Raw genomic sequence first — 24,740 nt, 5'->3', positions numbered from 1 at the left:
TACCTCCTATTTTCTATCTGCATGGCTGTTGAAGTTTGCCACTTCTGTCTTAAGAAGCATAAAATTGGCTTCAGAGTAGTTTTGACAGTGGTTTCCTTAATTGGTAAGGGTATGGATGTTTAGGGTGATTAGCTTGCAGTCTGATCTGACCACCAAGGAGTTGACCTCTGGCATGGAAGACCTCTGGTGTTCCATCTTGTGAGGTACATACCAAAAGGGGCATTGTACTCTAATGGGTCTGAGTGAGTAGAGGGGAACAATTACCTCTTTTCTGGATGAGAAGCCTTTTGTGATGTGCCATGTAGGAGTTCCTGACCACTGTGGCGATGTGATTTTATCAGAGACTACTTTCCACCTGTGTCCCAAGGTCTCTTATCACACTTTCTGTGTTAAGTAGACTACTGCCTATGTGGTAGTTCATGGGTACAGAGTTTTTACCAAAGGGGATGACAATGCACTTTTTGGCATTGAGCTTGAGGCCATGGCTTTGACACTAGGCATCTGTCTGTGAGGCTTTTGTAGGATGTCCACATTGGGAGTTTTGATTATGGCTCCTAGTTTGCAGTCATTTGCGAACTTGGCCAAAGACCTTCTGTGTTATCCTGTACTTCAGAGAAGTAGATGCCAAACAGGAGAGGACCCACAACTGAACCCTGTGGTACTCCCATTTGTCACTGGTCTGAAGTCTGATTTGGAGTCTGATACTTTCACAATGTGGATTCTGTCAGTAAGCCAGTTGGTAACCCATCTTGTGACATGGATTTATACCTAGTTTAGTGAGTATGTCTATAATTCCAGAGTGGCGGATGGTGTTGAAAGCATTGGCGAGATCTAGATAGGCTGTGTGAACCACCTTACCTTCATCTCTGGCTTTGGTGACTGCTTCAAAGAAGTCCAAGTTTAGGAGACATGATCGGTCTTTTACAAGCCCAAACTTTGTGGGGTCCATAGTTTGGAGATTAGCAATGTCTGTTTATGATTTCCATGATATGTTCCATGGCCTTACAGACCAGGCTTGTAAGGCTAATTGGGCAGTAGTTCCTGGGGTCTGTTGCGGCTCTCCCTTTGTGGAGTGGGATAACTGTCGCAGTGCGCCATTCAATGGGCACAAAGCCTGAGGTGAGGCTGATTGAACATGGTACTCAGGTGGGGTGCCAGTTCATTATGTAGTTCATGTAGAATGCAGCCTGGGATGTTGGGTCCCATGGATGCTGTGTTCTTGGCTTTGGAGATTTTTTTACCTTTGCAGCCATGATTACAGGAACTTTGCATTCTTCCGGTATAGATATGGGCCCTTTAGGGAATGAGGGTGGTAAAGTTAGCACTGATCCTATCTGCCAGGATGTTGGCAATATCCATTGGTTCTGTATATTTAGTGCCATTGTGCTGTAACTCTGAGCAGATCTGAGTGTTGCCATTGAGATTCTTGACATAGCTATAGAATGATTTGTGGTTTTCTTTAGAATCTGTGGGGATTTTGTTTTCATAACTTGGCTTTGGAGGATTTTGAAGGATCTCAGCTTCTTACTGAGGCTGACCAGGGAGTTCCTCCAATCATGGGATTTTACTTTTTTTGAAAGTTTCTTCTGTTGTAGAGATTTATGGCAGATACCACCAGATTGGCTTCCTTTTCTTTTTTTTTTGTCTAGAATCTTGGTTCTGTTAGGATAGCACAATCCATGCACTCGTAAGTGCTTATAAAGTGTATTTGTATAGGATTCTGCAGTCGTACCTCTATTGTAGGTTATCAAGAGACTACTGTCCACCTGAGTCTCATCACACTTTCAGTGTTTAGGGAGCTACCAGCTATGTGGTATTTCATGGGTACAGGTTTTTCCCAAAGGGGATGACAATGCACTTCTTGGCATTGAGCTTGAGGTCGTGACTTACGCAAAGCATCTGTCTTGTGAGGCCCTTTTAAAGAATGTCTAAATCATTAGGTGATTCTATTAATGCTCCCAGTTTGCAGTCATCTGCAAACTTTGTTAGCCAAAGACCACCTGTGTTGGCCTCTACTTCAGAGAAGTTGATGCCAAACAGGAGAGGACCCGAACCTTGTGCTACTCCAGTAGTCACTGGTCTGATGTCAGGACTTTGAGTCTGCTGCTTTTACTGTGTGGGTTCTGTTAGTGAGCCCGCTGGCCACCCATGTTGTGACATAAGGATTTATGCCCAGTTTAGTGAGTTTATAATTTGAGTGGGGGATGGTATCAAAAGCCTTGGTGAGGTCAAGATGGCAAGTGTGCACTAACTTGCTCTAGTGACTGCTTCAAAGAAGTCCATCAGGTTTAGTAGACATTATCTACCTTTTACAGACCCAAAAGGAGTGGGGTTTGGAGGTTCTTTGTTTATAAGCTCCAAGATGATGCATTCCATGGCCTTGCAGACCAGGCTCGTCTGGCTAATGGGGCAGTTTCCAGGGCCTGTGGTGGCACCCCCTTTGTGGAGTGGGGTAACAGTCGCTGTGTGCCATTCAGTAGGCACATAACCTGAGGTGAGGCTATGATTGAACATGGTACTTGGGTGGGGTGCCAGTTCATTTTGTATTTCGTGCAGTACACAGCCACAGCCTGGGGTATTGTCTGGTCCCATGGATGATGTGTTCTTGGCTTTTGAAAGTGCAGTTTTTACTTCAACCATGATTACAGGGGCTTTGCATTCTTTCAGTATTAAGATGGGCCCTTTGGAGGGTGAGGGGGTAAAGTTAACATTGAACCCATCTGCAAGAATGTTGGCAATATCTGTTGGTTCTGTATATTTAGTGCCATTGTGCTGTAGCTCGGAGCAGATCTGAGTGTTGCTATTGAGATTCTTGACCTAGCTGTTTAATGCTTTGTGGTTGTCTTTGGTATCGGTGGCAATTTTATTTTCATAACTGGCTTTGGAGAATTTTGAGGGATCTCTGCTTCACAACAGCTTTTTCCTTATGTTGTAGAGTTTATGGTAGGGGACCACCAGATTGGCTTCCTTTTATTGGAGGATAGCATCTTGGTTCTGTTGGGGATGGCACAATCCATGCACTTGTGTGCTTATACAGTGCATTTTGTGTAAGTCAGCAGTTGTACCTCCTATTTTCTATCTGCATGGCTGTCTAAGTTTGCCACTTCTGTCTTAAGAAGCATAACATTGGCTTCAGAGTAGTTTTGACAGTGGTTTCCTTAATGGGTAAGGATATGTATGTCTAGGGTGATTTGCTTGTAGTCAGATCTGACCACCGAGGAGTTGACCTCTGGCATGGAAGACCTCTGGTATGGGAGACTTCCCATACTCGAATAAACTACCTATATTAAACAAAGAAAAATCTTGATTGGATGAGCAATAGGAAATTCACCCCGGGGATCACCTCTATAGCTCTGCTTGACCGTGGCACAGGAAAATTTTCTTGGATGGCAAAAGCCGGGGTACCTTTTTGGCTGGGTTTGTATAGGCCTCAGGGCCGATAGCCTAGTACCAAACTATAAACACCAGTTACCCATATTGGTAATGACCAGCTCCAGGATATTACTGCCACTGGTGGGGGTGTGGACAAGCTGATCCACCACCCTTATCAGGCTTCATAATTCGTATAGATTTCTCATGACCAAGTCTTGGCTCTAGCTTCAGTCCTATTTTCTATACAATTCCCATGTATGTGTGAGTTTACACAATCTTTCAAACAAACGGTGGTATGGATCGGGTGGTTGTAAGTGCTTGAAATACTAAATGGTTTTGTAGTCTGCATTCTCCTGACTCGCTCATTGAGTTTCCTCTGTCTCAAATCAATTTAATACACTTGACAAATTCATTTTCATACTAGGCACAAATGTGAGGCCCTTTGCAAATCACAAACCATATCTGTTAGTACTGATGAAAAAATAACCTTAAGTAGTGATTTTTAAATTTATACTTAAACAAGTGGTGAGCTCCACCATCCATAGCTGGTGCTATCAAATCTAAAACTTGGCTCTGGTTTCTGTCCTGGCCTTGAAACCCCCTTGACGGGATGGATCGTTCTGAATAACTTATTTGAGGGGCAGAGTAACTCTGCTTCTGACGTTTGAAATGCCTGGAAAGAGGTTGACCTGTCTCAAAAAAAATCGTCCATCAGTTGCAGGTTCCCTGTCCCCATAACTTTCTCCAGATGTATTAGGCCTAGAAATATCCTCTATTCCTCCATTCCTGTGAACAAGGGGAAAGGGGGTAAGCAGTTTTCTCTTTATATGCTTTCTGATCTAATTTCTTTTTTCCTATTAATTGCATTCAGTTCTATACTCTTAAACATATAGGCATACTCTTATTCATTAGCTTTAAACTGAACTTTGCACAGTAATATCCAGCTGAGACATGATTAATCAGTGCATCCAATTAGTAATTCATTGTTTTGATTGCTAAGGGCATATATTCAATTCCTTGTTTATCAAATAACTCATTTGAAATGATGAATCCACTATTAAACCAGTAGGAAGTGCCAAACATGTAAACCTTTAGGTACAATATTCAATCTACACATTCCAAAAATATGCATTATCTAACTGCATTTTTTTAATTTTTTAAAAATTAAATCTAGTTCAGAAAGTTTGAGAAATCTGCACCCATTATGTTGGTCTGACAATTTTATACTGACACAACCATTCACTTGAAAAAAGGTACAGCATTTTGCCAAGCAGTTCTTTCAGCTAGGTCTGTTAATTACTGACTTAACAACTCAAGAGTGGAATATTTGCCAAATGTCTGTGTAACTCTGAATTAATCATTCATTTGTGAAGGTCCCATTTATCATTCCTGTTCTGTGATATGAAAATCATTTTCAGCTGAGAGGTCCCTTTTCTTAGGATCCAAACAATTTTTGGGTTGTCTAAATTGCATAAATATCCACTAGCTGCCAATGCATCCAGTAGTAGATGCAAGAGGGTCTGTCGCATATCCCATAGCCAAATTTATTTATTAAATTGAAGGATTTAGTGATGGAACCATCAATTTGTAAGAACTCATGGGAATTATTGAATAAAATAGAATTCAATTCAAAACTGATCCAGTCTTCATCACTGGATATTAAGGATTTATATTCTGCACATGATGTAGGAATAGTGGTTTTGAGCAGTTGATAAAGGTGTCCCACAAATAAATTACAGTTGTTGGAGATGGTTTTGCTTAAGCTCATCTCATTTGAGAGAATTTTATATACAACATGAAGGGGTGGCTTATGGGTTCACCATGTGGTGGCATATATGCAACTATTGTAATGTTATGATATTTTGGGAGCGTAAGTTTAATTCAAGGTTCCAACAATACTGTCATCTTTAGCCACACTTTTTGGATGCGATGTTAGTTTGGGATGGCCCTGGAGTATTAGTTCCTCAATCTTTGGATTATGTTCATAGTACAACATCTTTTGAAATTTATACATGCAACAGGTGAAGATGAAATTGCATTCCTGGATGTTTCTGTCAAAGGATAGAGTGAATAACAGATTATTTTCTAGGATTTTTAGAAAAGAAACTTGCTCTTTCTAGTGCACACCCCTTGAAGCAAAAGCTGGCTGTGGTGAAGGGTCAGTTTTGTCAGGGCAGCAAGAATGGTGTCCACTGGAATTTTTCTTGGACCTTCTGAAATGCATGGTTATCCCTGCTCCCTAATAGATGAAATTGTGCTAGAGGTCCTGAATAAAAGAGAAGGACATTTCTTGCCCATTGTAAGAGGTACCAGTTTGGCCAAATATAAATCCTACAGGCCTAGAAAGCTTTTGTCAACTGATAACATGGTTTTGGTCTCTGGGCAGTTTTGGTAAGGAAAAAGTACTGATGGTGGAGTAGAATTCCTTAATCACTACATTGTGTTAATAAGCGAAATAATTAATATACTGAAAAAATGGCATCTTAAAATTTGACAAATTTAAGGGGTTTTAGTACTGAAAAACCTATTTACAGAAAAGCAATCTGAAAATGTAATAAACAGGTGGTTTCACAGACCAATGGTTCCAAGTGTGTGTTCACTCACATTTTCAGTAATAGGGGCTTCAGAGGTAACCATTAATGGGTATTGGGTGAGAAACTGTGAGCACCATATTCTTTGTCGGAGAGTGGTGTATTGTGCCTTATGCTGTTCAGGTTTTTATTTAGGCAAGTATAACAGGAAGCTGTCACTTAAACATTTGAGGGATATTAAACTTGAGACAAAAGCTCTGTCAAAACACCAAAATTTTTTTTAATACAAGAAAAAATAAGAAACATACAAAGACAAGATACATGGAATATCATTGAAATTATTCACATTTTAAGTTGCAAGACAAAATCTACTTTGAGATATTTAATCATAATAGAATCTGACAAACAGTTGCATGAAGACATTCTAGCCTACCTAATGGGTACAAGTGTTGCAATATTTCTTTTCCTAATGTAGTCCTTGTGCATATTAAAACTTAAAGCATTGGAGAAATGGCTGACTTGATTTAAATATATATGGGACGGTCTAAAAAACTTGCATACATAAATTATATAGAGTTGCTGTAAAGTGTTGCATTTTAATCCTGAACAGAATGGGTGTGTCTTGGTATGCTTTTGTAATTGACAGTTTAAAGGGGTGTAAAAAAAGGTGGAGTTTTGGTGCTGATACTTTTATCTGACTCTTTTTTGTATGAGACTAAGGCGCTTATTTATGATTAGTGATTTGTACTTGCCAAGGTCACTGGTCATCTTTCGATTCAAGATGTCACATCTGTGTGGAAATGCCAAGCTCTGTTTTTGCAGTCTGTTTCTAACGAGTGACTGAATCAAACTAAGTTCTCTTCCTGGAGGCAGCTGGACTCTTCCATTTTGTGAATGGGGGTTCTGGGTTTTTATACCTAGAATAGGGCTGTGGAGTGGGGGTAGTTGCTCTGGGTGGAAGGTGTTGGCTTGATCAAAGGATGTGGTTTCTGTGATACTGAAGAAATGAATGGTGATACTGCACGGTCACTGCTGAAGTGCAGTTATAGGAAATGTTTGCCACAGTTTCCAGGATGACTGTTTGTTTTTTTGTTTGTTTTTTTTTTTACTTTGTTAGAGTTGAGGGAAGCACCAGATCACAGGATGGCAGAATACCTAGCTACAGCTCTGGTTAAAGAACATTGCCCAGTCCAGTAGAAGTTTACTATAAACTAAAAAAAAAGTTTTAACCATGTGAAAGAATAAACTATGGGATTAAGTTTGATTAATGTTAAGGATGTTAATGTAAAATTGTACATATAAACTTTGCAGATCTGGAATAGGACAAATGGTTAAAATTTCCAGTAACATTAATTTTTTTAAAAGAATGTAACAATGGTGAAAAGTGGGGAGGAAGTTGCATGTTCATATGCATTCAGTATACAGAGATGCGTAATCACTGAAATGCAAAAGGTTGGAGTCATTTAAAGTACGCAAATGAATGTGCATGTTTTTTGCAAAGTGTTATATTTTTACATCAACTTGAGCTAGTACAAACCAAGGCACAGGACCTTGGGTTTGTCTTCTGAAGGATACTACAGTGAGTGCAGCATTGCAGCATTCCCTTATGCTACACTGTTATGCCAGTAATGGAAACTAATCCAGTCCACCTGGGGTGGAAGTAGAACCCACAACTTTCTGATCTTCCAGCACAAAAGTGTGCTACCTGTTGAGCCACTGACTTGGTCTTCTCTTGACTGCTTTTATGTTTCCTTTCCTAATAGAAAGACTAGCCTTTTTCTTAGGATTGTGGCTCTCTGCATGTGACATCTGCTTTTTATTGGGCAGAACATTGCTTTGGGGATCAAGAATTCTGCTATGGAGCTCAAGGAAACTGAGTTTAGTAATCTGGAGAGATGTCGTATTCTTCCCTAAGGTCTGTTTTTTTTTTTTTCTCCCTCTGGGATGTTTCCTGACACAACCTGCTGGGCTAAACTTCATATGTATTGTGTATTTAACTTGTGGTTTGTTTTACAAAAACAATCTTGATGGCTGTAAAATTTGTTCCATGGGCAGAACAAAATGCAGAAATGAAGGCAAAAGGATCCCCCCCCCCCAAAAAAAATAAACATTTCTGAGATGTGTAAAAAGCCATCTAATAAACTCAAACAGAATGGAAGATACTGTGGGCATTCTGTCTAACAGAATGAGCAGGAAAGAGGCCGTTGGTTGATTACAGCTGTGTGGATTGAATTTATTTCAGATTATGTTGCTATGGGTCATAGGTTTGCACACATGACTTATTTGCCCATGCATAAACTATTTTAGATTGAAACCTTGAATAGGGAGAGAACATGGCTTGTGTAATTTTTCTGAACTGGTATGACGCTGTGGTATTAAATATTACTGTTGAGAGGCAGGGCAAAAATCTGGGATATTCTGGACAGTTGAAGTAGGAATCTTCTGCTTTTGATGCATGTGTATATAAAGTTTTTGTTTGTCGCATTCAAGCTGGCAACTATCATTTGCATTAAATTACTATGCTGACCTGATTTGGGGATTTCTGCTGCCATAATGAAGGTTGAGCTCTTGAAAGGCTATAGCAGGCACACCTTTAAGGCTTTTAGCAGGTGCACACAGTTTTTAAATCATGAAGTGTAGTAATCAATGAATATTTATTTTGGCACCACCATGATATGTAAATGGATAGATGGCTAGCTTTGTATAGCCCTTTAATTTGCCATAAATGTCTTCAGTTCCGGTGAGATGCAACCATGGATGGACGTAATTGTATCATTCATACCTCTCAACCTCTTAGAGCAAGAACTCTGGACAAAGCCATAAATGAGACCAATGTCTGAAAATGGGGGCAATTTTTAAATAGTGCTCTTACAACCTTGGGTTGATTAGAATAACAGGTTTTGCATTAGCATGAATTTTCTGAAGGGTACAAAGTCAAACTCAAATGTCTCATTTTCTAACTTCAGTCATTAATAGTTTGCCATTTGTCAGGAAACCACAATTTTATGAAAAATGGACCAAAATTCAGGCACAAATCTGGGCATTCTGTGAATCTGTACTGTTGAGCAGTATGGATTCCTTAAACTTGGTCTGAATCATCTTTGAGTTGTGTACTATGGTATTTCTTTTACAGTAAAAGGATCTTCATTTACAGAAAGCTTACTATTGACTCCTGGAATTGCATTGGGGGTAATTATGCAATGTTAAGAAATGGGGTGGAAAATTTAGCAATTCTGTCAAAATAGTTTTAATGTAGTTCAAGCTGAAGCAATACTACTTGCATGTTCGTGTAGGTCTAGTTGGTGACCACCTTGTACTGCATAAGTAGTTTTATTGATTTGGTTCCTAATTTTGTAACTGGACATCTTTCTGTATAGGCGGACTTTGCCCAGTTGTACCTCTGTAGTTAAGTGGTGCATATGAGGCTGCATGGTTTGGAGTACACTTGAGTGTGCAGTTCAGTTTTGTATAGTTCTGGTATAAATGGATTCATTGTGCTTTGCTGCAACATGCATCTCCATTTAAACATGTACAGCTGTCTAAATCCTGACATTGTGTAGAGCAGTGTTCCTTTCATTAATGTGCACAGCTGTTAGAAAATCCCAACAAGTTCATTCTAAGTCTTGCTTTTGAGCTATAAATTTGTATATGGCGATTCTAAACAAGGCTTACAATATGCTACTGTGAGCAGCTGAAGTGTTTAGACTGGAATTCATTCTTTCTAGCTGTAAGTAAATCACAATTGCATGATATTTAGGTAGCCTCAGTAGAAGCTGTGAGTCTCCTGCCAAAATGCCATCTAGATTGAACATGCAAACATTTCAGTGGGGAAATTGTCCATTGCATATCTTACATTACGTGTCTGTGCCTTAATTTCTCTCCCAAATATCAAATTTCTGGAAAGATTTGTAAGTTGGCAGTGTGAATGTTTGGGGGAAGGTGAAATTGCCCCATCTCCCCACAGTGCTCCACAACAACTGTTGCACCTTTTTATAGGTTCATAGGAGGTTACTAGGCTAGCAGTCCTTGAGCCTTTAACATGGCTAGGCTTGTAATGTATCCTCACTTTTTCTTTGGTAGGTTGCAGAACGAATTTATGAACAGTGGGTCTGATCAACCTCTACTACCCTTGTCTGAGACATGGGTGCCACCCCAGGGGCAAATTTGTGGTCTGTCATCTTATCTAGGTTGTTTGAATAGGGTCAATGCGGAGTTCTGTTTTACCTGATTTTATGATGTGGGGTTAAATACCCAGCTGTTTGAGGCTAGTAGGAAGAAACCCTACCATGATTGCGTATGTACTTTGTGTAAATGGGGGAAAAAATTCATTTTCTGGTTTTCATGAACGTGATGGAATCTTTCCATATACCTGTTGGGGTCTGGGCTTGTAATGATTTAAAGGTAAAAACAAATAGCTACCTGCCAGAACTTACTCTAAGCATTGGTAGGTGTAGAATGCGAACTAGTGGTGTATGACTGTAGGCCAGCAAGTCTGGTATTAACTCTTGAGCTCAATATGTTGACCTAGGCTTTACCTGTAGCTCGTTCGTATCTTGTCCAGTTTAACTAGGTAAGTGGACAGGCCTCATTTCTCAACTCCATGGGGAACAAATCCAGAAATTGAGGACTTTTATTAGTACTATTGTAAGTTGATGGGAGTAAGAAGTTAACTTGCGATTTTCTGAAGCAAAATAAATTTTACCCTGTCATTAAGTGAAACCTACCACCTTTTTGCCTAAGTTTTTTTTGAGAGGATTAGAAAGGACCGCAAAACCCAAGACAATAGGGAATGGCACTGAAAATCTGGGACAATTGAAATGATTTTTCCTCTAGGCCATTTTTAATCGTAAGGCTTAAACAGCATAGAAAGCAGAAAAGTTTAAGATTGAGCACAACTAAGCACACAAATACAATAGTTTTAAACTAGCACAAAAAGTGGACAGTAATGAACACGTGAGGAAAGAACCACTAACATCTTCAGCTATTAGGGACAAAGTTAAGTATACTAGTGTGGGCTTTCCAAACTAACTTTGTCAGGTGTCTATTTCTAAAGCTTGTACATCTGCTTTCAATGAGATGGTAGTTTTGCTTGTTGCAAGCTTTCCTAACCGAGCTCTTCAGGCCAAGTGGGAAGCCTATGAAAATGCAACTCTACCATTTTAGCTTCAAATTGTCTGTTACTACTACGTTTTTAGTAGTAATGAGACAGGAAATTAAGGGTAGACTTTTGGAAGGTGGGGGTTCCTGCAAGCTGCTAAAAAGCAATACTACTGGCTTGCATAAGTTGCTTGTCTATAACTAAAGCAATAAGATGACCACTGCCTGGATTTATGATCCATATTAGAAATGGTGCTTGAATGAAGCCCATCACGACTAAATACATTGTACATAGTGTCTCCCCAAACTGCACGTGGTTTCTCTTAACTGTCTGTGGTGGTTGCTAGTCTTGCTGATTGTGGAAGTATTAGTTTACTTCAGGATTTCACTTTTTCATAGCTACACTTAACCAACTGATAAGCAATTTGTTTTTCAGCATGTCCAGTAAATCAGAAACTGAAGCCAGATGTGGGAGAATATGAATTTTATTCTGCAAAAGAGGACGACACCAATACAGATATCATCCTTGATATAAATAAACGTAAGTTTTACATTCTTTTAAGTGGCACAGCATTACAGACAGAAGGATGCTTTAATGTTGAAAGTAATCCAAAATGATGCTGAGTACAGAACAAGATGGCATATCTGGATGCTGATGATGGCAATAGTTAACTTAATCAGTCAAGCAAAAACGAAAGGTTTGTGTGCAGTAGAATTTGTCTTGTGCACTAAACTGCATAATATCAGATTTTCAAATGTTTTTTGAAAAGTGGGTGGTGAAGGGCAGCACGCTGCCTGACTAGGTACATTTGAACTTATTTTGATTGCCTCTGCACTGGGTTGGAGAAAAAAAATTCTGCACCTCTCCAAGCACGTCCATCTTGGATCTCCTTGCTTAACTGTACTTGTGCTCCCTCCATGTCCTATGGAAGATAAAACCCTGGCTTTTCCTTGAATGAAACTGTATTCTGAAATTTCTCCATTGGAGTAGGAGTGAGTGTCTTCTCCCATATAAAAGTTCCACCTTTTTGTGCAATGAAGGGTCCTACCCTATGCTATATCCTACACCTCCACGAACACCCATTACAAAAGATCTGCATTTTTATCAATGCTCCAGTAGAAATTGCTGGTGGGCGCAATCAGTCTCCCAGTGTTTACCCATCTGTAGAATTAAATTTACCAGCAAATAGTAGACAAGTGTTAACCATTCAGTCAGCTTTTACCCCCCCCCCTCTCCCATGGTCACTTTATTTTGCCCTTCTGGAAGCAGGAGTTGCTTTTGAGTAGTGGTTGATTGTAAAAGGTCCTTGGACTGATTTACCATTCTCTAATGCCAAGTTACTAAATGTCAAACATGACAACCATGTTAAGACACCATGTAAACAGTGAACTGAATCTTGAGCTTGAAGAGGCATTTACGTGAGAACCTGAATGAAAGGTTGTTGTTCGTTCATTGCCTCAATTGCAGAACTATGATGTACAACAGTTTAAAAATATGCATCTAGAGTGCAAGTGCACGTATATATAAAATGTATGAGTAGTCAAACTGGTACAATTCAGCCACTGCATGTGAAGAGTTTTTCATTGTGATTGTACTGTACAGTGCATGTCCCCCAATGCTGAAAACTCCTTCCACCAGCCAGAGCATACTCTGCTAAACATGAATCCTGGATAAAATGAAATTCTGCAGACTGAGGGAATTCAAAACGGATAATTAAGACTAGAACAGGGATAGGGAGCACTACTCTAAAACAAGTTGAAAGATTCAGTTTAAAACCTGTAAAGAGCAGGAGTATTTTCCAGGCCATCCATTTAAATCCACTGAAAGAGATGGGACAAGCTAGAGAAGGGCATTGCCTACTCTTAAGGGGGGGTAAGACTGGGGTTGGATAAGGCTACCTCGGATCACAGGCTACTGTTGAAATTTTGTCCAATGAGCTTGTAGAGCCCCTGAAGGCAACTAACTTAGATGTGCCTGAGGACTGGAATACTGTAATCTTGCACAAGGCAGGTAGAAATGGGGAAATACAGGTCCTTGCTGGCCAGTTTGCCTGACAGCAGTGTCAGGAGAAGTGTGGTATTGGATTTCCATATTTCTGCTTCATGTCCATAAAGAGCTGTTTCTGACCAGTTTTATAACTGAACTGCAGGAGAATTTGAGAGGGGAGTATCATTAGACTAACTATCAAATCACTGATGCCTTTAATATAGGCAACTGCTAAAACAGCAAGGTTAGTGATGAAGCTAGGGGTTATAGCGCGGGGTTGAAGGCTCTAGTAAGATGTGTATAAGGGACTAATGGGACACTGCTAGTGACCTCCCTTGCTCAGTAATCATCTGAGAAAGAAAAGGAGCCAAGTTGGACTCTTCACTGCTGCATCTGTGACCAACCCAAGTAGGCAAAATGGTGGCAATTTAGTACAGATGGGTATTGCATTTGAAACCTAGCAATCCTGTGGAATATTTCTCATGAGTAAAACCGATTCCAGAAAGAGGTGCAATATTCCAAATCCTAAAATGCTCCACTAGGGAGCTATAAGGGGGCATTGATGGCCCTGAACAGAATGTTTGGGTCTACTGTTGTGCTTTGGGCTGGTAGGCAGTGATTAACAGAATTCCTTCCAGGAGCAGCCTTAGGTCAGCTGGTGCCCTAGGCAAAGGGCTCCAAGATGCCCCCCACCACCACCAGGTGCCCCATCCTGGTCTAACTATACCAAATACTGGAAAAGTGCCCCTACTAGAGCAGTGCCCCAGGCGGCCGCTTAGTTGGTCTATGCCGGCTATGATTCCTTCTGTTGTACTTAAGCCTTGATCAAGTTATACATTTCTACTCTGACCTACACACCCTTCTGGAATAAAACTGTATGAAAAGACAAATGGAGCTGCAGTTAAGGAGGCTACATATATTTAGGGGGTGGAAAAGTACATCTTTAGGGGGAGGAAAAGGTCACCCTGAACAGTGGGACAAAGGTATCAGATTGTGTAGACCAACTAATTTTTGGTTACTTCAACTTTAGAGGGTAGGGGACCCATGAATGAATTTATGTACAGTTAGTGATCAAATCCAGAGGTATTCGGGAGGGGAATGGGAGGATGGAGTAAAGTCTGGTAAGTAGGAGGTGGTTATACCAACTAGACCATTTCACCCATTATGCATATCAATTTATTTTGGGTGAAACCAGTTTAGGCTTGGGATTCAAGTGATTGCGAAAGGTTATGCAGACATAAGGGAGAGAGTACTGTAAGCTTGAAAGGAATAATGGGGCCAGAGCCAGGAAATAAGTTTATTTGGCTTGGGAATGGTAAGCAACCAAGGTCTTGGCTACCAAAGGGAAAAGTAGGGCAAAGTTTGAGCCACTGGAATTTGGAAAAATGGAAGAGGTTCATATGGCAGAGTTCTCTGTACTTACAACTGAGATGGAAATTTGAGAAATACTGCTAGACAGGTAAGAGAAGGAGAGAACTTCTTGATAGGTTGTCTTGTCTTCAGCCACATTTTTCAGGCCTCTTAGAGTTGGAAGGTTCAGCATACTGAAGGAGTGTATCAGTGTAACCAGAAAACTGCCAGGGAGTTGAGCCAGTCAGTATATTGTATTGGGGGTGGTGGGTTGGTGGCAACCTCAGGATAGCAGAATTTGTAGAAAGCAGCTTAGATTGAAGGAATGAGGCATTATGTGCTCAGGAGGAGTTTTTACTGGTACACCCTGTAATAGGGTAATGCGATAGAGTATACTGGAGTTTATAGTCTTGAGTGTACTGGCTTTATTACAAGGTATACAGAAGGTTATTTTCCGAGTAACTAAGCAAGAAGGGTAAGGATGTAGCCAAGGAAAAGTATTGGGAAGGGGAGGCAGCCAGGGAGTACCATTATGGATTGGTCTGCAATAAGGTATAAAAGTACAGGCAAGCACGGAAAGGCTGTGGTTGACTAAGTTTGCGGACGACTGCAAACTGGGTGCTATAATAGTCTCCGGCCGACATGGAGATCCTCCAGAAGGGCCTAAATGAGACTGCATGGTGTCAAAGCCATGGTCTCAAGCTAAATGCAAAAAAATAGTAGTAATCCCCTTTGGAAAAATCAGACTACCCGCAAACTACAACATAGGAGGTAATCCCCTGAAATCTGAATAAGGGATCTAGGGACCAAGTAGATAGTTGGCTTTCCTTTGATAACCATGTTGCCAAAGTGGTTAGAAAATCCTTCTATGACCCATCTGATCATGAAAGGGTTTGCATCAAGCTCTAAGGATGTAATGGTGCCCCTCTACTCTTCCCTCATCAGACCCATTGAGTAGAATGCACCAATTGGAATGTACCTGGCTAGACCTCTCCAGCAGCTGGAGACACCACAGAAGTACCTAACCGAGGATTACTGGCCTCAAACAGTTGCCCTATGCAGCACGATTGAAAAAGCTAAGACTGTTCTCTGTTGCGTACCGCTTTCTCAGAGGCTATCTGTCTAAAGTACAGAGCCATATCCAACCCAGAATTGTTGAACATGCTCCATCTTGGCAAAACCAAATCTACTCTAGATACACGCTCTAGGGATATAAACCTCAACAACAATGAATAGAACATGCTGGAGGGATAGATTCCCTTTGCAGAGGATTCCCTTACTATGGAACAGGGTCCTGATCTACATAAGACAGAGCCCCTTACTATTCCTCTTCAAGAGGAACCTTCTGTTTATGGGTAACAGAAGGTTCACACCGGGGATCACACCAACAGCACTACTAGATAAGGTAGTAGATGCTAGTACAAGGGTCTAGGGAACTACTAAAGGGGTGGTGAATACCGCACAACGTGGCTGGGCTAATATATGCCTTCGGGCAGATAGCCCAGTACCAACCTATGAAACTGGACCTTTCCTTGTGGGATTAGTAATGGGTCTGGGTCAGTCCTGATAAGATGTTTGAACAGTTGCTTAATGCTAACAAGGTGATGCATGACTGGAGGAACTAATTGGAAGACTGTCAATTGTGGCAGAAAATTGAAAGATGTTTATGCAGCAATAGGATATGGAACAGTGTGAGGATTATGGAGAGAGGTTTGCAAAAGTTGAGTGAATAAATGGCAGCAGTAGGATCAGGAGAACCAAAACTGCATGTCCCGTTTAGACATTGGAGGGTATTGAAGAATAACCTGAGGGAATAAAGGACTGGTAAAAATCACTTGCCTGTGCTGGATGGGCTAAGATATGAGCAGGGGTAGTCTTGTTTCTACATGTTTGGGGAAATAAGTTCAGGGAACACTTTGGGTGCATCATGTAGTGTTAAAGAAAGATGAGACGTAATGGACTTGTGCTAGTTTTTTGAGTACAAAGGGGTCCACCATGGATGTTACCTAAATCTATCCCTAGAGGTGTAGGTAATGAAGGGATCCAGTTTTCAGGATACAAAGTGGTAAACCACTGGAGTTCCACCCTAGAGACCAAAAGGCAGTATGGAGTGCAGTCCTGGAGGGCTGAAAGTCTGTGGGATTAGATAAAGGAAAAGTGAACATATCTCTAGGCAGGACTACTTGAAGGCTTACTCTGCATGTTAAGTTTGCAGTTTAAAAATGTCTGAGCAGATGTCTAATCCAGAAGGAAACTTGTAATTTGCTTTGCATATTCAACTTTTCTACTATACTTTCAAGGTGCTGAAATAAGAAACTTTAACATACACTTGGAACAAAGTGCTAGAAAAAGGTGTCTGCACTTAAAAATGCAAATTCAGCATACAGTTTCTAATCCCCTATAAATATGAATGCCATCCATTTTTCAAATTATGGATGCTTTACTTTTTAAATTTTCATTTAAACTGATAGTGTAGGAAGCTACAAAATAAAGGCGCTCTAATGTTACATTAGCCTTGTGTATTTAGTCATTTGGTGGGTGGGATAAAAGACCAATATGCTTAAAGTCCAAGCTGCTAACAAATTGGTATCTGGTAAATCTTTGGAGGTATAAAGTGGATGAGCAGCAAGCAGATGTAGGACTATAAGCAGTCTTTGCTAAGAGCACCATTTGGCAGGATAGAGCTGCTCCCTTCCAGTAGGCAGCTGTGACTCTATTCCTAAATAGCAGTGCAGGAGCTCCTGTGGGGTGCTGAGAATTCCTAACCGCACTAACCTTGTCAGTGTTGCCTGATGGTCTGAGTTATGTGAGCTGCAGTACTATTGCAGGCAGTGTAGGAAGTACCTGCAGCAGGAGGTACTGCAGACCCAGCCAAGGCATTTATATTCACCAGCATTTATCATGCCAGTTAAACTTGGGATAAGGCAAGAATCCATCCTCCCACATGAGTCCACGTGCTTTACAAACAGCATCTACATTCCAACACATGCTTTTAACTCCCTAACAACTGTCCATTTTGCAAAAGACTGTTCCCAAACAGCTGTCTTACTGCTGTTAAATCCTCGCACACAAAATGGCAAATTCCCCTGAACTTTCAGGGAGTGTTAGTGGTATGTGTAAAACAGATTGGGGTTCTGTTATTAAAGGGAAAGGAGCAGCTTCATTTTTTAAATTCCCTCTTTCCCTAGTGATGTCAGGCTTAAGTTTCTATTTTACTGGGAGGACAACAATCTTCCCATAAATGTTTTTTTCATTTTGAGTTTTGTAGGTGTTGCATCTGAAGTTTTAAAAGGACATTATGACTTGAATTTGAACCAGACTTGGTGCTTTTAAAGAAGCCAGAATTACCTGAATCCATAGTATATAGGAATGATGCTGCAGCTATCTTCCAAATAGCCTGCTTGGGGTGTCCCATGCTATGAATGGAAGAGGTGGTCTGGGCTGCAATAGTGTTAATAAGTTTGTAGATTACTCGGGTGTCCTTGTGGGCCATTTTAAGCCTAGCGAATTACCTCATGTGAGAATCAAACCCTGTACCTTGTGTTTGTAAGGCAAATACCTTGACCATTAAGCCAATCTTCCCCTGATACAGGTTTATAGCTTAATACTAGGCCAACTCTTGTGGAACCAAAAACGAAATGTAAAATGTACCAAAATCCAAATGCCAGTAACCAAAGTCCAAAATAGCACCCAGGAAGGAGAAACAGCAGCCCAGTACCAAATTGTGTTTTATATACAAGTTTTTCATCAACATGTAATCACTGCATTTTCTCAATACAAAGACTTCATCAGATGCAGTGTAGCCCATACTACCTTTCTTTTATAATTCCAAACGCGGTGATTAAGTTGACCATTGACTCTTGACCATTTTAAGCCTTGCCAATTAACTCTTATGAGAATCAAATCCTGCAATTTCTATCTGATAACTGGAGGATTAAAGTACAAAGTGTAGACCCAGGTGAATGTTTGTCTTAACTAGGTGACACTTGCGTGGTAGCCTCCATATGGTGTGTGCAGCAAGACCTGCCAGACCTACCTTCAAAGGATAGTAGTAAAAGTGAGCTCGCACACCCACATCTGGGGGAGAACCATTTGGTCTGGCTGGATAATGAATTCCTACAGTTCTTTGCTTGGAGAATGAATGAATGATGTGATCATTCAAAGGAGTGATGGCTGTCTAGAAGTAGGGGGACCCCCCCCCAGAATACTACATTTTTCAGGACAAGACCCCTGGATCCTCATGCTCTTATTGCATACTGCTTGATCTAATAGTGATGGAAAATGTCTGAAATGTCTGCATTTCTGTTTAACTGTTTTGCTATAGCATAAACTCTGAATTGCTTTTAAAAGCAGTACACATGCTATGATTTGGGTGACATGAGCATGCTTTATGGGAGCAAGAATATCAAAATGGCATTAAAATGACTGTGGGGCTCTCCCGGTCATAACAATTAGAACTATTACAGCAACTGTCTATTTAACCTCTGCTACAGAAAGCACTTATCTAGTGATTTCATATGAAGACCACTTTCTCTAAATTTGAATGGGCTAAATTCCAGCAACTAAACTTCTATTCCTGGTGAATTATTTAGGGACTTGCATTTGGATGATCCATTGTAGAAAATATTGTGTACTGTAGGTCACTGCTATATTCTGAATGCTAGAGATGGAGTTCCACATTTGCTGGAAACTTTGTATAATGCAAAATGTCACTGTTACAAGTAAGGCTTTCATCTGCTGCATTTTCAGTCTATACAAGATCATCTCTGTCCTTTGAAATACCATAGCATTTTCAAACACCAATGGGGTGTTTAAACTACAGAAATGCATCCAAGGTTGGTGTTCTACCATTTGGCATCTTCGGACTGTAGCACTTTATTTTCTGGAGAAATGTACACTTCAATTCTGATGTGATAAGTCCATAAAAGATGGCCTCCCTGCTCTTTTAATGTGGGTTAGTTTTCTGAACACTTTGGTAGAGCACCCATAGTGGAGTTTGAGTACTTTTCGGATGGACTGTGAAATAGGAACAATGTGTAACTTTATCTTTAAATCCCTTTGAGAACTAATGAATTTCATGGCAGTTGCGTTCAGGCAGTACATAATGGGGCACTTAAATGGGTTACTGTTTAGTTAACTGCTGAATTTGGTCCCACCCCTTAACAGCTTCATATTTTCAGTTGCAGACGTGGCTAAAATGCCAAACTATTTCTGTAGAATTCACTTTGTCAAAATTAACCTTGTATACACTTATGGATATTAGTTTCACCCCCCCCCCCCACAGTGGAAACTGGGTATATTGCTATACTGTTAGACCACAAAATCCCCTGAAATTTTGCATTTACCTGTGAGGCCATATGTAATTCAGCCATGATTTCATACCAAAAAATCTAAATGGAATTAATAGGATAGTTTGGTACAGAACACTTCTACTGTGACAGATTTCACTGCATCTGTTGCAATTTACCCAACGGCACACAGTGTAGTACATGGAATTTAGGCCTTGCCCTATAAGCAGTAATGTCTTATTTTGGTGAAATATGAGTAAAATAAGTCCCCTTCTGGATATGGGCTGTAATCTTCTCCCAGAACAGAAGCTTTATACTCTGATCTGATACAGTATGTAGACTGGTAGTTCATCAGCAACTACAGCTCCTATTCTCAGAGAGGCACCATTTTTGGCTTTGCCATTGAACAGACTCAGTCTCATGATTGGTTCTTCCAGCCACAACTGTCACCACAGTAGGCTAGCAATTTTCTTGAGCTGCAGGTGGGTGATTCTGTTGGGGCCATTTATTGTCATCTACTAGTCCTTTACCCTGGATTCATCTGGTATAGCATCTACAGCCACGATGGACTAGGGGCTAGCTATGACCTCTGGTTATGTCATCCTCTGTGGGAGAGGGAAGCAGGAAAGGTTGCCCTGTTGGAATGCTGTCCATCTCGAGGAAAGTAACTGCAACCCACACGGCTGGCCCCATTTTCTGTCAACAGAAAACCAAGCATCTATCTACTCAAATTTCTTGGCTAGGAGTAGTTTACTGGTTCTGCCTCTGGGTTTAATTTTATTGCTACTTGTAAAGTAGCTCCTGGTAAAAGGAGGAATTCCTCTTCTGAAGAGATTGAAGAATGTGAATCGTTATGGGAAGATGCAGGGACAGATGCAGACATTTTTCTGATTGTGGCAAAGAGGAGAGCTCTGTCTGATCCACCCTATGGGCAGTTCCTCTGTGACTGCTGCAAGGTTGTGCCAGTATTTTCAGTGGGAGAACAAGATTGCCAAGTCTCAAAATACTTGGCTGGTAAAGAATTTTCCAGAACCCATACCCATTCCTCCTGGTATGATCTCCTTTAAGAGGATATGTGCACTACTGCCTGCAATTTTCCTGATATTTAGCTAGCTGCCCCTTAAAAAGGTGGGCAGGATGTATAAAGTTCTCAGTCTAATTTTTATACACTATTCCCAAACCTGGCTGAGCAGCTTTAGCTGATCCTACTGCTGCCAAGTACTTGGCTAATGCCAGTCCAACTCTTTTTGACGAGGATGGGAAAATTATAGACATGGGAAAAGTGTATCCTCAACTTTGATTTTCTAAATTGTCCGACTTTTATGTTGTGACAAACCTGTGAAAGGTGTATCCTCAACTTTGATTTTCAAAATTGTCCGACTTGTATGTTGTGACAAACCTGTGAAAGTATGAGGAATGTTATCTGCAGTTTTCTTCTTGAGGAAAAAATCCCCTTTTAAATAACTGCTTCTATTGCACAGTCCACTACTCATTGTATACAGTGTATGCCTGATGCTACTTTAAAGGCTATGGCAACTGGTACTGTTTAAGGAGGCTAGCATGGCTACATTGCCAGAACCTCACAGATAAAAAAAGATTTTTAAACTCTTCCTTGGATAGAGATTTGTTTGGCCCCTCTGCTGCGGATGTGTTCAAAAGTATGGTTAAAGGGGTGAGCTAATTCAGAGAATCTGTTTTTCCTTCCCTTCCCAAATTAGTTTACCAAACGCTGATTAAACTCTTAAATTCAGGTAACAGATGTTTAAGAAATGGCAAGGAGGTTCCAAAATTACTCAAACTTCCCAAAACAAAGGACAGTCCAATGGGTCTGACTGTTCGAGACCTTGTTTACCCACTCCTACCCTAGCCCCCTTTTTTCCTTCTGAATATCCATTTTTTCCCTTTGGAAACAGGTTGTCAGAAGAATGGATTCTGCAAATCAGTTACAGATTGCAGTGGGAGGGAATTCCTCCTTTCCAGGGGATCATTCCTCTTTCCCTGGATTACTTTCCACTTGGTCACGTCCCTATTCATCCAGACTTCAGGCACTTAAGGTTGTGCTGTGTGGATCACATTCAATTTTCAATCTTACTCTATTGAATAACCATTGTACCAAAAGTGTTTCAAAGTATCTAGCTCCAGTTGCAGCTCATTGCAGGCTACAAGGTATCCACTTTTTTCTCCCGTATTTAGGTGACTTGCTTTTTGCAGAGTCCTTCACAATGTCAGGAATCTTTCTTGGATGAGATCTTGCATGAGCTGGGATTCCAAGAGAAAATTCAATTAACTCACAGGATTGTTACTGGGATGTAAAGACACTTCCCATTAAAAGCTTTTCTTCCACAGGAAAATTTTCAGATCTATTTTTTAGGTTTTCCAGACTTGGGTCACTGAGGGAATACCTCAGGATTTTGGATCTCATGGAATCTGAAATCTTTAGTCCCAGCATAAACTCCCTTTTTCAAATACTAGTGTTTGGGTTTGTCAGAAAAGGTCTTGGTGGAGACTGATATCCTCAAATCCAGGTGTTCCTTGCTCCGAAGCAGTCACCACAGACCCTTTGGACTTTGCTTGGGGAGCAGTTTCAGGAGGGATAAAAGTGCAGAGGGTGTGGGGGACACGGGACAGATGCAACCAGATAGCTAGGGGATGCTTACCCTGATCAAAGCGCTCTACTTTCTGAACCATTTTTGGCCACTGGGTCCTCTTCAAATGGATTTGGACAATGCCACAGTCAGGTTGGTTAATTTGTCTTTAGGCAATTGATATAATTGGCTTGGTAATCTTGAGTTTTGAATTTACAAGTTACTGCACACAAGCTTTAGAAATGTATCCACAAGTTTAGACATATGACGCTAGAGTCTTTTAGTGTCTCCTGCTGAGGAGAAGATATTAAAGTTTGGAGTTTGCTAATGTCGAACTTGCTAGTGTCATACACTGAAATAACCTAATTATGGTTGTGGCAGGACCAGAATATTTCATCATAAAGCTGGAAGTTCAAAGTGATTGGGGGAAGTAAGGGTTTGTCAGGGATCTTGAGAGTTCCTATAGGACACAGATGAGAGAATCATAAGTTAACTACAATGAATTGTTTTGAATCTTCTACATTTTCCGATTGTAGATGGAAGTGCTGCAGGTTTAAAATGCAATATATAAATTTTGCTTGATCAAAAAGTATACCATGGAAATTCACTGGCCCATGCTTTGGTATATTTTGTAAATCTGTGTGATAGATGCAGTATTTCTACAAATGCACAAACTACCGATTTTCAGGCAAAGGAGTAATTGCTTCTCTTCTGATAACTTGAGATGGCCTTCCCTAACTTAATAGGGCATGTAAAAGATTGAAAGGCAGTAACTGTTCCAGGGCTGTTAGCTTTAAGTTTTTGCTTCCATGCACCTTAACCACTAATAAACAGAATTGCAGCAGATGGTAAGGACAACAAGGCCTTCTATAGCTATGTAAAGAACCTCCATGGCAATACCCAGATTTGCTCTGAGCTACTGTACAGTGGTATCTCCTATACAGAGCCAATAGATATTGCCAATATACTGGCCAACATATTTAGTGCAACCCCCCCCCCCCCCCCAAACGACCAATCGCAATACCAATAGATGGTCAGGCACCCAGTATTATGGTGCACAGGTTAAAACAGCACGGTCTGAGGCCAAGAATACAGTTTCTATGGGACCTGGCAATATCACTGGCTGTGTTCTACATGAACTACAGAGTGAACTGGCATTTCACCTGTGTGCCCTGTTCAAGCACAGCCTCACCTCAGGCTTTGTCCCTACCGAATGGTGCACTGCTATAGTCATACCTCTCCACAAAGGAGCGACTATCGCCCCATTAGCCTGACCAGCCTGATATGCAAAGCTATGGAACGCATCATGGACCTAATAAACAAGGATATAGGTCATCTCCAAACTGTGGATCTCGCACAGTTTGGTTTTGTTGAAGGGTAGATCATGCCTGCTCAACTTGGTTGACTGAGTCCTTCACCAGAGCTGTGGATGAAGGCAAGGTGGTTCATACAGCCTACTTTGATCTGGCCAAGACCTTTGATACCATTCCCCACTCGGGAATCCTAGAAAAACTCAGAGCTAGGCATCGACCCCTGTATAACTAGGTGGGTTGCAAACTGGCTCACAGAAGCCACAGTGTGAAAGTAGCTGACTCAGACTGCCGACCAGTCACGAGTAGAGTCCTACAGGGATCGGTCCTGAGTCCTTTCCCGTTTGGTATCTACTTCTCAGAAGTCCAGTCCAACACAAAGGGACTCTGGCTGACTGTTCACAAAGGATTGCAAGTTGGGAGCCATTAACTCCCAAAGTGACATCCTACAGAAAGGCCTCAAAGACCAACAACTGGTGTCCAGAACCATGGCCTTCAGCTCAATGCCAAAAAATTAGTCATCCCCTTTGGGAAAAACCCAGTTCCCATGAACTGCCACATCAATGGTAGTCCACTGAACACACAAGGTGTTATAAGAAATCTGGGAACACAGGTTGACGGCAACCTCTTTTTTGACCACTATACTACCACTGTGGTCAAAGTCCTATGTGGTATATCTCACTAAGGGTTTTGCATCAAGAAAGAAAGAGGTCAGTCTCGCACTATTCCCTCATTAGGCCAATAATCTAGTACAATGTCCCATTTAGCATGTACCTCACTAGACACCTGGAACAACTGGAGAGGCCATAAGTACATCAGAGAGGATTCTAGGCCTTAAAACACTTGTCCTATATAGACGGACTCAAAACTCCAACTATTCTGTCTCATATTGCCTACTTAGAGGCGATTTCTGCTTTACCTATAAAGCAATGTCTAACCCAGCTTTGTTAGAAATGCTACATCTAAAGAAATCCAAAGCCCTCTGCCCTTAGCAGCAAATGGATAACTGCTGTGGCCATTTCTGGTGCCTCAGAAGATTTTCTGTTTTCGTTTCCTGTGGGGACTACTATTGGGAGCCACCATATACCTGGGGTTAGCCACTCCTCTGGCTTTTGGAGTGCCCTTTGTAGCCAAGGGAGAGCCAGTCTTGTCAGTCTTGGAAAAAGTGGTTGTCAGTACCACTCTGCTTAGACTGGGATGCCTTCCTCTAGGGAGGGTTT

General features: G+C 41.0%; 1 protein-coding gene across 1 annotated transcript in view; it reads left to right on the top strand.

Annotated features, from left to right (window-relative positions):
• The window catches only part of LOC122810799 (high choriolytic enzyme 2-like), a 171,744-nt gene that overhangs the window by 38,258 nt on the left and 108,746 nt on the right, over positions 1 to 24,740 (top strand). Inside the window, exon 2 of the mRNA XM_044082360.1 lies at positions 11,437 to 11,541. Within this exon, the coding sequence (XP_043938295.1) occupies positions 11,437 to 11,541 (105 nt within the window). The remainder of the gene's footprint in view (positions 1 to 11,436; positions 11,542 to 24,740) is intronic.

Source organism: Protopterus annectens, chromosome 9.part0 (assembly GCF_019279795.1).
Source record: "Protopterus annectens isolate FY-2018-M chromosome 9.part0, PAN1.0, whole genome shotgun sequence".
Taxonomy (NCBI): domain Eukaryota; kingdom Metazoa; phylum Chordata; order Ceratodontiformes; family Protopteridae; genus Protopterus; species Protopterus annectens.
This window is presented reverse-complemented; position numbering and strand designations above follow the sequence as displayed.